We start from the raw sequence: 14,695 nt of genomic DNA on the forward strand, positions 1-14,695 counted from the left end.
AAGAAAAAAGAAAGAAATATTTAAAGAAGGAAATCAGAATGAAAAGAAGGGTTGTAAAAAGGGTAGGAAGATGGCAAATAAGTGAGGAAAGAAACGAAGGAAGGAAAGATGGAGAGAAGGAAAGAACATGAAATAAAGAAGGGCAGAAAGATAGGTAGGAGAAATGGAAGGGAAGAAGAATGGACAGAAGTAAAGCAAGATAGAAATAATTAAAAGAGATTTGGAAGACGGACGGGAAGAATAACATAGTAGCAACGAAATTATTATATAAAAAGGTAAAACTATAAAAGGTATAAATAATTGACGGAGAGAAATAAAGAAGGAAAAACGAATGAAGAATCAAAGGACAGAAAGCCCATGAAAGAAAGGATAGTATACATGTTAAAAGGCAGTGAAAAAAGGGAAAGGGTCGTAAACATGCAGCAAGTTGTTGTCCATATTCTTTTAAAATCGCGCAGTAAAAGCATTAGTTTGCACTATTTTTTCCATAGGGGAGGGGGCACAAAACTCACAGACCTACATAGAAATGGCCGATATCTATTACTTTCTTCTCAAGTTTAGTGCTAAGTGGTTCAAAGTGGGAAGGGGAGGAAAGGGTATTTTATTTTTCTGGCAACTCCCAGGCCAGTGACGCATGTACACATCTATGAAGAGGGTGCTTGCTTCAAACCTACCCTAACATCACATACCGATTAGATCACTGGGTAATGCAAGGTTAAGGTGCAGAATGTCTGTTAACGACACTAGTAACATGACAAGTTAATAGGCAGGCTCTAAATTTACAGGCATAGCACGGTGCAATGATAAGGTGTCCTACGTCGTCAATGAGAAATTGTGTATTATACTTGCATATCATTTCATGGATTGTATTACACACTCGAATTATTTTACGTTTTTTTCGACTACCCCTTTAATGCAAATGATCTTATTTGATGATGATGAGTAACTACCTACCTTTTCTTCGCGAGAAACTCCAGCACCTCCTCCCCCTTCTGCATCCTTAGGCTGCATTTCTAGGACTGTGCGGAATAGTTTCTCGGAGGTCACTGTGAGAAAGCCAATTTCTGCATTAGGGTGTAGGCCGTAGAGATACGGAGTTTCCGGAGGCAGCATCTCATCGATGTAATGATGATAACCCTAGAGATATGTGACATCATAAACAGATTAAATATAAAGAGATCTTTGGATATAGTCGTTGACGTTAATATTTGCAAGCACGTGCTGTTCGTCGCAGAAACGAAAATTAAGTCGAGTTTTTCAGACTATATACATGGTAATACACTTGGCATTATGTATTGTGTGGTGACGTTACAAGCAAGTGAAAAGGACTAATCTGTGAATGACAAGGGTTGTTTTAGATGACTTATTAATTAAATTATCATATGTGCCTTAAAATGCTTTCCAAAGAATAACAGCTTTACAGATAGCAAAAAATACCAACTGATGCTTCTGGTGACACATCGTGTGTCTAGGGTGCCACATAATACAAAATGATTATAGGTAAGAGGAGCTATACACAACAGTCTTTGTGCTACCATAATTACCTTGAAAAATGTAAAACATTCAGATTTGCCGAGCGTGAAATAATGTTGCAGCAGCATTCTACTACCTTTTACCAAAAAGGTCTTTAGTGTGTGATTGGATCTGTGACACTTTCCCCTTGCACGTGATGCAGCAAAACCCCTCCCAGGGGCAAGTCCTCCTTACCCTGCTCCCACATAACTGCATCCCTTTCACCTTTCAATGACTCCATTGACAACGTGATTTGGTGCCTTAAAAGTCGCATTTTATTTAAAACATAACATGGTCGTACATTTCGCAAATCATCTGGTCATTCATAAGCCTTCATGTTATTGCATACTTTTGTTGTCTTTGTACATTCATCGTTGTTGTTCGCTCACAGACCGTACATTTAGCGAGGTGCCCTTTTTGCTGGGCCTTATTTATTTATTTTAGAGGTTTTATATAGCGCTGGCTGGACCCAGAGGTATCAGAGCGCTTTACATGATAGAGCTGGTTACGGTAAGAGACAAATTACAGCATAAAAGAATAACAAAAACATCAGAGCGCTTTACAAGACTGAGATACATATGGTAAAACAAAATTACAACATTTACATCATCATTATAGGATACACAGCAGGTAGGACAGAGAATAACAAAAGGCTTGAGGTTATACATATCATCTAAACAGATACTCGGAAAAAAGAGTTGAAAAACCTATAAGATATGGAAGAGCGAGTTTAAGGCGCAAGTAGAGACCCCCAATATTTATTGAGGAGTTGAATTTTTAGATCTTTTTAAAGCTGGTGTAGGAAGGGTTGCATCGTTGGTCTTTGGGGAGGGCATTCCAGATGTATGGGGCATTCCCGGAGAAGGAGAGGATTGAGTGGATTTCTTTTTTAGCAGGGATGGGACAAGGAGGAGAGCGTTAGTGCTTCTTAGGGGCTGTGTGCTGCCTGCTTTGCAGAGTTTATTGGTAAGGTATGGTGGTGCATTTTGATGGAGGACTTTGTGTGTGATGCATGCGTTTTTGTAGGTGGATCTGATTTTGATGGGAGCCATTTTAGAGTTTTGAGGGCTGGGGAAATGTGGTTGAACCGTTTACAGTCGGTGATGAGCCTGGCTGCAAGGTTGAGTACAGATTTGAGTGGAGCTAGGTGGACCTTGGGGATTCCGGTGAGGATGGCATTGCCGTAATCGATTTGTGAAAGGACCAGGGATTGAACCACTAATTTAAAATCTTCAGTTGGGAGAAAGGGTTTGATTTTCTTGAGATGACGGAGAGTGAAGAGGGCTCCTTTAGCTGAATTTTTGATGTGGAAATTGAGGTTTAGACTGTTATTGATGGAGATACCAAGAGATTTCTACTGAGTTGGACAAGGAGAGAGAGCAGTTGAGGGCATTGAGGTCAGAGATCCAAGTTTGAATGGGGAGAGTGTTGTTTTTTGGGGAGAAGAGGATGATTTCAGTTTTTTGGGGGTTCAGTTTGAGATAATATTGGATTTTAGTGAGGGTGTTATTAATGTGCATGGTGTTAGCGTGGATTTTCATCTTGTAATAGAGTTGGGTGTCATCGGCATAAAGATGGTAGTAGATACTAGCTTGATTTAGAATGAGGGTGAGAGGTTCCATAAAGAGGTTAAAGAGTGATGGTGAGAGAATACATCCCTGGGGGACTCCTAGGTTGACCGGATGGGGTTTAGATAAACAGTCTTGAATAGTAATTTGTAGGGTTCGATGTTGAAGATAGTAGACAAACCATTTGTGGGTAGTACCATTGAGGCCGAAGCGATCTTTGAGCACATTAAGTAGGGCAGAGTGGTTAACAGTGTCAATAGCTGCGGAGAGATCAAGGAGGATAAGAAGACATGTCTCACCATTATCAAGGGAGTGGAGGATGTCATCAACAATGTTTAGTATGGCAGTTTCAGTGCTGCAGCCTTTTCTGAAGCCTGATTATATAGGGTCCAGAAGGTTGTATTTTTCGATGTGTTTGTCTAATTAGAGCAAGACACATTTTTCATGGGCTTTAGAAAGAAGAGGGAGGTTAGTGATGGGACAGAGGTTGTTTAAGTCCTTAGGATCAGCATTAGCGTTTATGATAATGGGGGAGATTTAACCAAGTTGGAGGGACCTAGGGACACTTCCTGTAGCAAGGGAGGTGTTGATGATTGAGGTCCAGAATGGGACGATGCAGTGCTTTAGGTCTTGGACAAGGTTAGAAGGCAGGGGGTCTTTGGTATGGAAGGATGTTTTTAGTTTAGTAATAATACTGTAGACTTCGTGCTCAGTTACAGGGAGGAAATTATGCCAGGAGTCATTGTTTTTTGGTCGTGAGTGTGGGAGGTTGGATACAAGAGGAGTAGGGGTGGGAAGGTGTGGGGAGAAGTTTAGGGAGGGAATAGGAGAAGGAATGTGTAATGAGGGGTTAGGCTGAGATGAGGTAGGGGGTGAGTATGAGAGGGGACCTAGGGGTGTCAGGAGTGTGAATTAGAAGAGATGACAGGAGAAAGTAGGGTGTTGGTTGGGATCTGCGATGACTGGAAGGATTGATCTATTTTAGCGATTTTTTCCAAGAAGAAGTGGGCAATTCTGAGAAGTTGAACAATTATCCACCAAGCACTCTTGTTGAGTTCAAACAACACAAAATCAGTGTTCATGTATCTTTAATTTCATCTGTTCATCAGATTCTTCATCAGATTTCTTCATCCAATGTGTGACAATATAACAGCCAACACGTGTTTCGTCTAGTCAGTCTATGATATACAGACTTCTTCAGGGCTGTAATTAATACAGTAACCAAAATTACATAACAATAACTGTATGTAATAATCACAATTATAGACACCGAGTAAGTGTATCCAGGAAAGTACAATAAGAAAGTACTAGTCACCAAGAGAAAGCGAGAAATACCCACAAGTGAAACACTGATACGTTTAAAGCCCAAAGAAAAGAGCCCTCATTCACACTAGATTGAAGTATACGTAAAAGTAACATACCTAACTTCAATCCAGATTATGCCAAAATAATAATCATTAACCTGCAAAACCAAATAGGGCCCAGTCACCAACCGTACCAACAGATAAATCATCATAATCTATACAAAATTGCCCTAATAAACTCACCCATATTATATGGGAAACACCATGTAATACATGAACTACAATATTCAATATATCTCCTCAGTATTAATCTGTCATTAATAAATTGTACATTATATTCTAAACGGAAGAACTAAACCACTAATGGCATTTGCCATCACAAAATATAAGCTCTCTTACCACAAATGCGTAATTCATATAAATGTATAAGTGCTCTATGGACATCAAATATTCCACTGTACTCAAATTATGAACCCTATGTATTTCATCATAATCAGTACTCGATATTGTAATTATCATAATAGTACCTTTGGACAATAAGTCGTGATCCAGATAATCGTTCCCGTATAAGTCTCAATTCCAATCCAGAAATTCGCAATACTCCAAATCCGAGTATATATTAGGTAAGTATTGGCTCTGTAATATCTTAATGGTAGGCTGCAATCAAATAAGCCAGTATTATTATAAACACTAATAAGAGCCACAGTTGTACTGTGTGACAACTATTTTAGCACCCGGCTCACCTTATCTCAGCTCCCTTCGTATTCAAAGTGGTCGCGTTCTACACGCGCGCCATCTTTGAATGGCAATATATAGCCTAAAACCACGGGCGCCATCTTGGAGTGGTAATTATTTCTCTCGCGTATCCCTGTCTTAATATAAAACAGTCAGTATCTCTTTGTGTCATCGCAACTGTAACTCCAAGCTCATCTTGAATTAACTCATGTCTGCTCCCTATGTATCCAAAGCGGTCCCGTTAACACGCACAACACTGAAAATGATATCGTAACCTTAAAACTGCGGGCGCCATCTTTTAGTTTGTTAACGAGCCTATCTAAACTACGTATCCTCGCAAATTTCTATACATATCCTGTATAATGGCCACTCTTGCCCATATATTCGTAAAGTATAAAAATTATAAAGGCTAATATTATGTCATACAGTCACAATAGACAGCCTGTTTGGCAAGTAATATTATGTAAATAATCAAAATTAAACCGCAATCTATCAATCTTTCTGTGTTCTCTTCATTATCTACAGTATGATTGCACACTAACCAAGGTTATTCGGAACCATGTCACTTAGTGGTTTAGTCGACCTACACGTATATTCATTAGCCTATTAATTGCTATGTATTATTGATGCCATAATAAATCAGCTCTATAAGTGCTACAAATCCTCATAACACAGGGGATAAAAAGTAACCCCACCTACACCTGACGATACAACCCAGCATACTGGGGCCAATCGGTCTTCCATTACTGCATGAATATAAGCAGTAAGTCTGATCGCACATTTAGGATACCGAGGGAGAAGGAAAGGAGGACAGGACATCAGATATAGTCACATCAGATAGATCAGTATCATTCTAGTCATAGATCTTCTATTTGACATAATACTGTACAGACAGTAAGCATAGTCCATTGTTATACATTATATTGCTTAATAACACCAGAGCAATAACAGAATATATACAACATCATCAGGTTATTCTTGCCCTAAGTAATATTCATATTCATGGTCAATGTTCAGACCACGCTCAACCGCCTTAAGTTTCAATAACCACATCACTTCTCTTCGCCTTAACTGTAACTGTCTATTCCCACCTCTTACATCACGTTTAATATGATCAATTCCATGATATTTAAACGTATGTTTATCTTTTTCTTCAAAGTTTCTGACAATGTGAGAGGCAATGGGATAACGAGTATCCCCTGTTTTCAAAGCTCTAAAATGCTCAACCATTCTCTCCTTAAGTTTCCTAATGGTACTACCAACGTAAATCTGTCTACAAGAACAGACTATAACATAAACAACATAATTCGTATCACAATTAATGAACATATTAATTAAGTGTTCGCCTGTATTGTTGTAGTTAAAAGTCTTGATCTTATTCACTGCCCATCTGCAGGAGCTACACCTTCCACACTTATGGAAGCCTGTAGATCGCCCAGTGAGCCAATCCGGAACAGTTGTCTTCAACGGGTAACTAGGACTGATGAAGTTAGAGAGGGTACGACCCCTTCTAAAAGTCAGTCCCGGTTTATCTCCAATAAAAGGTGACAGATCTTTGTCCATCTGTAATAGATGCCAGTGTCTATTCAGGATTTTGAACAGTTGAGCACTATCAGAGCCATAATTAGTTACAAGGCGAATCTGATTTTCTTTTAGTACAACAGATTTGTCTTTGAGAGTACTAGACCTTTTGAGTTTCTTTGCTCTTGTTATTGCATTTTCAACCACTTTGCTCTGATATCCACGTTTAAGAAATCTCTTAGTAAGATCAGTAAGATTGTGCTCGAAGTCAGTATCTTTTGAACAGTTCCGTCTCGCCCTTACCATCTCACCATAAGGGATCGCTTTGATCTGGCTATTTGGATGACAACTTCGAGCATGCAACACAGCATTACAGCTAGTGGGTTTGCGGAACATGCGACTGCAAATTTTATTGTCTGTGATGAATAACTGAATATCCAGAAAATTAATGTTATTTTTATCATAGTGGGTGGTAAATGACAGGTTGAGAGTGTTATCATTTAAATAGTCAAAGAAACCTTTGAGTTCATCTACTGAACCTGTCCACACAAGGAGGCAGTCGTCGATGTAACGCCCCCAATAGTGGATATATTGAATCCATTTTCTACCGGATGGGCCCCAGATTCTCTCCGCCTCAAAGAACCCCATAAAGAGGTTCGCAAAGGACGGAGCAAATCTGGAACCCATCGCGGTACCAAGGCGTTGTCTATACCAGTTTCCATCAAAAAGAAATACATTGTTCTGAAGCACCAATCTTGTCATCTCCAGAATCATCTGATTGTGATCAAAATATTCTGCACTCCTATTGCCTAGAAAGAAGTCAATAGCATGTATACCCAATTCGTGATCGATGTTGGTATACAGAGATACCACATCGAGTGTAACCAATATCATTCTCTCATCCCATACCAAATCATTCATGAGGTTGAGTACGTGTTTAGAATCCTCAATAAAGGAAGGTAAATTTTTAACATAAATCTGTAAAAAAGTATCAACATATTGGGAAAGGCGCTCAGTTGGCCCCCCAATACCCGAAATTATTGGCCTGCCTGGTGGTTTAGTCATAGATTTATGAATTTTGGGTTGCGTATACATACATGGTGCACGTGGTGTGGTGACTTGCAAATATAGATATTCATCACGATCAATAAGAGTTTCCTCATACCAAGTTTTCAATTGATCATTAATAATCTTAGACAGACTTATGAGAGGGTTACTTTGCAATTTTTCATAGTACACACTATCATTCAATTGGGAATATACTTCTTCTTTGTAATCTGTTGTATTAAGAATAACCATGTTCCCACCTTTGTCTGCTCTCCGTATAGTAATATCCGGATTAGCAGCTAATTCTTGTAATGCTAGTCTCTCTCCTGGCAATAGGTTATCTCTGTACCTCTTAGCTTTGTATAAACACTTAGCATCCGTAATCCTGTCTATATCCTGATTCACCGCCTTAGAAAAGGCTTCAATTGTACTCCCAGAAACTACTTGTGGTGTCCATTTTGATCTCTCTTTCAACCCACTTTCTTCACTCAAGAACCTATCTATTCCCAAATCATCCAATAATTTGAGTATAGTGACTGGATCTTCCTCTCTCTCAGTAAGGGACAATAATAATTGGGTTTCTTTCAGTTCTTGAATGGTAATTTCACTTATTGGTTTTATTTTCACTTGTTTGGGTTTGTCTGGTACATTTGCAAAGTATTTTTTCAGTTTGAGCCTCCTTACAAACTTAAATACATCAATCTTAGTCATATACCAATCAGACATAGTAGTTGGACAAAACCCCATGCCTTTTTTAAGTAAACTGATCATACTCTCCGATAATTCAGTTGAAGACAAGTTCACAATTTCAATATCACCCACATCATTATCATCATTATCAATTATGGTTTCCATGATCTCGTTCGCATGCCGACCCTTCCTCCCTGTCCTCCTACCTCCTCTACTACCTCTCCTGGTTTTCTTACAATTGCCCCTCTGTTCCTCTCTGAGTCCCTGTTTCCACGGCGCAGTCTGCGCACCTCTACTAAAAAATTATTCTCAACTGGTGTAAGGGAAGCGGTCTCAGAGTTATCTTCATTTTCACTACTGGAAATGTTACTAGTCCCAGGATCACTGTCACTCACTGATGGGGTGCCGCTCTTTTGTTTATCGGTCGTAGGTTTAGTAATCAAATAGTCAAATTTCCTTGCAAAGGTATAAACTCGACCTGACCGGTAGTCTTTTTCGTCGCGTTTAATCTTTCTGGCCTTCCTTTGCTTGATATCATTTTGAAGTTCATTAAGTTTATCATCCAAAACATTATAATTCTTAATGGTTGCTTCGGGAAGGTTCATTTCTTTAATTTCATCTTCCACTTTTTGTATTTCTACCAATAGCTTCGCTATTTTTCTCTCCGCATTTTCTATTAGAATATTGATTAGATTTTTAGAACTAGTATTTAGTTCCTTTTCCCATGTTATATAGAGATCAGGTTCTAAATCTTCGTAGGTGGGTATAATCTGGGATCTAAGACCACGTGGAATTCTATTAAGTTTAATGTATTGTTTCAAAGTAGCGGCATCCCACCATTTGTTCAACTCTGTACGTTTCAGGGATTCAAGCTTAACAAACTTGGCTCTAAGGCCTTCTTTTTTGGTCTCTTTGGGTGGTCCCATGGCAGCTCCAATTGTGCCACCTGCCACTAATTTCTCAAAAAGTTGCTCTGCCTCTTTATCTCTATTCATCTTCAACTTATGCGGCTGCTCCCTAACCAATACAAACAAATATACAAAGCTGGTAACAGTTATATTGGAGCGCACAGCGTGTATAAGTAATGTCAATACAAATACCGTATAAATGGTGCTCTAAGTGGAAAAAGTAGGTTACCACTACTTAAACAGCGTCAAATGACTAAACAATGAACAATTATCCACCAAGCACTCTTGTTGAGTTCAAACAACACAAAATCAGTGTTCATGTATCTTTAATTTCATCTGTTCATCAGATTCTTCATCAGATTTCTTCATCCAATGTGTGACAATATAACAGCCAACACGTGTTTCGTCTAGTCAGTCTATGATATACAGACTTCTTCAGGGCTGTAATTAATACAGTAACCAAAATTACATAACAATAACTGTATGTAATAATCACAATTATAGACACCGAGTAAGTGTATCCAGGAAAGTACAATAAGAAAGTACTAGTCACCAAGAGAAAGCGAGAAATACCCACAAGTGAAACACTGATACGTTTAAAGCCCAAAGAAAAGAGCCCTCATTCACACTAGATTGAAGTATACGTAAAAGTAACATACCTAACTTCAATCCAGATTATGCCAAAATAATAATCATTAACCTGCAAAACCAAATAGGGCCCAGTCACCAACCGTACCAACAGATAAATCATCATAATCTATACAAAATTGCCCTAATAAACTCACCCATATTATATGGGAAACACCATGTAATACATGAACTACAATATTCAATATATCTCCTCAGTATTAATCTGTCATTAATAAATTGTACATTATATTCTAAACGGAAGAACTAAACCACTAATGGCATTTGCCATCACAAAATATAAGCTCTCTTACCACAAATGCGTAATTCATATAAATGTATAAGTGCTCTATGGACATCAAATATTCCACTGTACTCAAATTATGAACCCTATGTATTTCATCATAATCAGTACTCGATATTGTAATTATCATAATAGTACCTTTGGACAATAAGTCGTGATCCAGATAATCGTTCCCGTATAAGTCTCAATTCCAATCCAGAAATTCGCAATACTCCAAATCCGAGTATATATTAGGTAAGTATTGGCTCTGTAATATCTTAATGGTAGGCTGCAATCAAATAAGCCAGTATTATTATAAACACTAATAAGAGCCACAGTTGTACTGTGTGACAACTATTTTAGCACCCGGCTCACCTTATCTCAGCTCCCTTCGTATTCAAAGTGGTCGCGTTCTACACGCGCGCCATCTTTGAATGGCAATATATAGCCTAAAACCACGGGCGCCATCTTGGAGTGGTAATTATTTCTCTCGCGTATCCCTGTCTTAATATAAAACAGTCAGTATCTCTTTGTGTCATCGCAACTGTAACTCCAAGCTCATCTTGAATTAACTCATGTCTGCTCCCTATGTATCCAAAGCGGTCCCGTTAACACGCACAACACTGAAAATGATATCGTAACCTTAAAACTGCGGGCGCCATCTTTTAGTTTGTTAACGAGCCTATCTAAACTACGTATCCTCGCAAATTTCTATACATATCCTGTATAATGGCCACTCTTGCCCATATATTCGTAAAGTATAAAAATTATAAAGGCTAATATTATGTCATACAGTCACAATAGACAGCCTGTTTGGCAAGTAATATTATGTAAATAATCAAAATTAAACCGCAATCTATCAATCTTTCTGTGTTCTCTTCATTATCTACAGTATGATTGCACACTAACCAAGGTTATTCGGAACCATGTCACTTAGTGGTTTAGTCGACCTACACGTATATTCATTAGCCTATTAATTGCTATGTATTATTGATGCCATAATAAATCAGCTCTATAAGTGCTACAAATCCTCATAACACAGGGGATAAAAAGTAACCCCACCTACACCTGACGATACAACCCAGCATACTGGGGCCAATCGGTCTTCCATTACTGCATGAATATAAGCAGTAAGTCTGATCGCACATTTAGGATACCGAGGGAGAAGGAAAGGAGGACAGGACATCAGATATAGTCACATCAGATAGATCAGTATCATTCTAGTCATAGATCTTCTATTTGACATAATACTGTACAGACAGTAAGCATAGTCCATTGTTATACATTATATTGCTTAATAACACCAGAGCAATAACAGAATATATACAACATCATCAGGTTATTCTTGCCCTAAGTAATATTCATATTCATGGTCAATGTTCAGACCACGCTCAACCGCCTTAAGTTTCAATAACCACATCACTTCTCTTCGCCTTAACTGTAACTGTCTATTCCCACCTCTTACATCACGTTTAATATGATCAATTCCATGATATTTAAACGTATGTTTATCTTTTTCTTCAAAGTTTCTGACAATGTGAGAGGCAATGGGATAACGAGTATCCCCTGTTTTCAAAGCTCTAAAATGCTCAACCATTCTCTCCTTAAGTTTCCTAATGGTACTACCAACGTAAATCTGTCTACAAGAACAGACTATAACATAAACAACATAATTCGTATCACAATTAATGAACATATTAATTAAGTGTTCGCCTGTATTGTTGTAGTTAAAAGTCTTGATCTTATTCACTGCCCATCTGCAGGAGCTACACCTTCCACACTTATGGAAGCCTGTAGATCGCCCAGTGAGCCAATCCGGAACAGTTGTCTTCAACGGGTAACTAGGACTGATGAAGTTAGAGAGGGTACGACCCCTTCTAAAAGTCAGTCCCGGTTTATCTCCAATAAAAGGTGACAGATCTTTGTCCATCTGTAATAGATGCCAGTGTCTATTCAGGATTTTGAACAGTTGAGCACTATCAGAGCCATAATTAGTTACAAGGCGAATCTGATTTTCTTTTAGTACAACAGATTTGTCTTTGAGAGTACTAGACCTTTTGAGTTTCTTTGCTCTTGTTATTGCATTTTCAACCACTTTGCTCTGATATCCACGTTTAAGAAATCTCTTAGTAAGATCAGTAAGATTGTGCTCGAAGTCAGTATCTTTTGAACAGTTCCGTCTCGCCCTTACCATCTCACCATAAGGGATCGCTTTGATCTGGCTATTTGGATGACAACTTCGAGCATGCAACACAGCATTACAGCTAGTGGGTTTGCGGAACATGCGACTGCAAATTTTATTGTCTGTGATGAATAACTGAATATCCAGAAAATTAATGTTATTTTTATCATAGTGGGTGGTAAATGACAGGTTGAGAGTGTTATCATTTAAATAGTCAAAGAAACCTTTGAGTTCATCTACTGAACCTGTCCACACAAGGAGGCAGTCGTCGATGTAACGCCCCCAATAGTGGATATATTGAATCCATTTTCTACCGGATGGGCCCCAGATTCTCTCCGCCTCAAAGAACCCCATAAAGAGGTTCGCAAAGGACGGAGCAAATCTGGAACCCAACCCAGTCAAATAGAAGATCTATGACTAGAATGATACTGATCTATCTGATGTGACTATATCTGATGTCCTGTCCTCCTTTCCTTCTCCCTCGGTATCCTAAATGTGCGATCAGACTTACTGCTTATATTCATGCAGTAATGGAAGACCGATTGGCCCCAGTATGCTGGGTTGTATCGTCAGGTGTAGGTGGGGTTACTTTTTATCCCCTGTGTTATGAGGATTTGTAGCACTTATAGAGCTGATTTATTATGGCATCAATAATACATAGCAATTAATAGGCTAATGAATATACGTGTAGGTCGACTAAACCACTAAGTGACATGGTTCCGAATAACCTTGGTTAGTGTGCAATCATACTGTAGATAATGAAGAGAACACAGAAAGATTGATAGATTGCGGTTTAATTTTGATTATTTACATAATATTACTTGCCAAACAGGCTGTCTATTGTGACTGTATGACATAATATTAGCCTTTATAATTTTTATACTTTACGAATATATGGGCAAGAGTGGCCATTATACAGGATATGTATAGAAATTTGCGAGGATACGTAGTTTAGATAGGCTCGTTAACAAACTAAAAGATGGCGCCCGCAGTTTTAAGGTTACGATATCATTTTCAGTGTTGTGCGTGTTAACGGGACCGCTTTGGATACATAGGGAGCAGACATGAGTTAATTCAAGATGAGCTTGGAGTTACAGTTGCGATGACACAAAGAGATACTGACTGTTTTATATTAAGACAGGGATACGCGAGAGAAATAATTACCACTCCAAGATGGCGCCCGTGGTTTTAGGCTATATATTGCCATTCAAAGATGGCGCGCGTGTAGAACGCGACCACTTTGAATACGAAGGGAGCTGAGATAAGGTGAGCCGGGTGCTAAAATAGTTGTCACACAGTACAACTGTGGCTCTTATTAGTGTTTATAATAATACTGGCTTATTTGATTGCAGCCTACCATTAAGATATTACAGAGCCAATACTTACCTAATATATACTCGGATTTGGAGTATTGCGAATTTCTGGATTGGAATTGAGACTTATACGGGAACGATTATCTGGATCACGACTTATTGTCCAAAGGTACTATTATGATAATTACAATATCGAGTACTGATTATGATGAAATACATAGGGTTCATAATTTGAGTACAGTGGAATATTTGATGTCCATAGAGCACTTATACATTTATATGAATTACGCATTTGTGGTAAGAGAGCTTATATTTTGTGATGGCAAATGCCATTAGTGGTTTAGTTCTTCCGTTTAGAATATAATGTACAATTTATTAATGACAGATTAATACTGAGGAGATATATTGAATATTGTAGTTCATGTATTACATGGTGTTTCCCATATAATATGGGTGAGTTTATTAGGGCAATTTTGTATAGATTATGATGATTTATCTGTTGGTACGGTTGGTGACTGGGCCCTATTTGGTTTTGCAGGTTAATGATTATTATTTTGGCATAATCTGGATTGAAGTTAGGTATGTTACTTTTACGTATACTTCAATCTAGTGTGAATGAGGGCTCTTTTCTTTGGGCTTTAAACGTATCAGTGTTTCACTTGTGGGTATTTCTCGCTTTCTCTTGGTGACTAGTACTTTCTTATTGTACTTTCCTGGATACACTTACTCGGTGTCTATAATTGTGATTATTACATACAGTTATTGTTATGTAATTTTGGTTACTGTATTAATTACAGCCCTGAAGAAGTCTGTATATCATAGACTGACTAGACGAAACACGTGTTGGCTGTTATATTGTCACACATTGGATGAAGAAATCTGATGAAGAATCTGATGAACAGATGAAATTAAAGATACATGAACACTGATTTTGTGTTGTTTGAACTCAACAAGAGTGCTTGGTGGATAATTGTTCATTGTTTAGTCATTTGACGCTGTTTAAGT

At 38.3% G+C, this 14,695-nt stretch overlaps 1 protein-coding gene across 6 annotated transcripts in view; it reads right to left on the reverse strand.

Annotated features, from left to right (window-relative positions):
• DNAH17 (dynein axonemal heavy chain 17) overlaps positions 1-14,695 on the reverse strand; it is a 12,633,448-nt gene that overhangs the window by 771,321 nt on the left and 11,847,432 nt on the right. For all 6 annotated transcript variants that reach the window (XM_078653923.1, XM_078653924.1, XM_078653922.1 and 3 more), the window contains one exon: positions 955-1,137. In XM_078653923.1, the coding sequence (XP_078510049.1) occupies positions 955-1,137 (183 nt within the window). The remainder of the gene's footprint in view (positions 1-954; positions 1,138-14,695) is intronic.

Source organism: Lissotriton helveticus, chromosome 7, assembly GCF_964261635.1.
Source record: "Lissotriton helveticus chromosome 7, aLisHel1.1, whole genome shotgun sequence".
NCBI classification, from domain to species: Eukaryota; Metazoa; Chordata; class Amphibia; order Caudata; family Salamandridae; genus Lissotriton; species Lissotriton helveticus.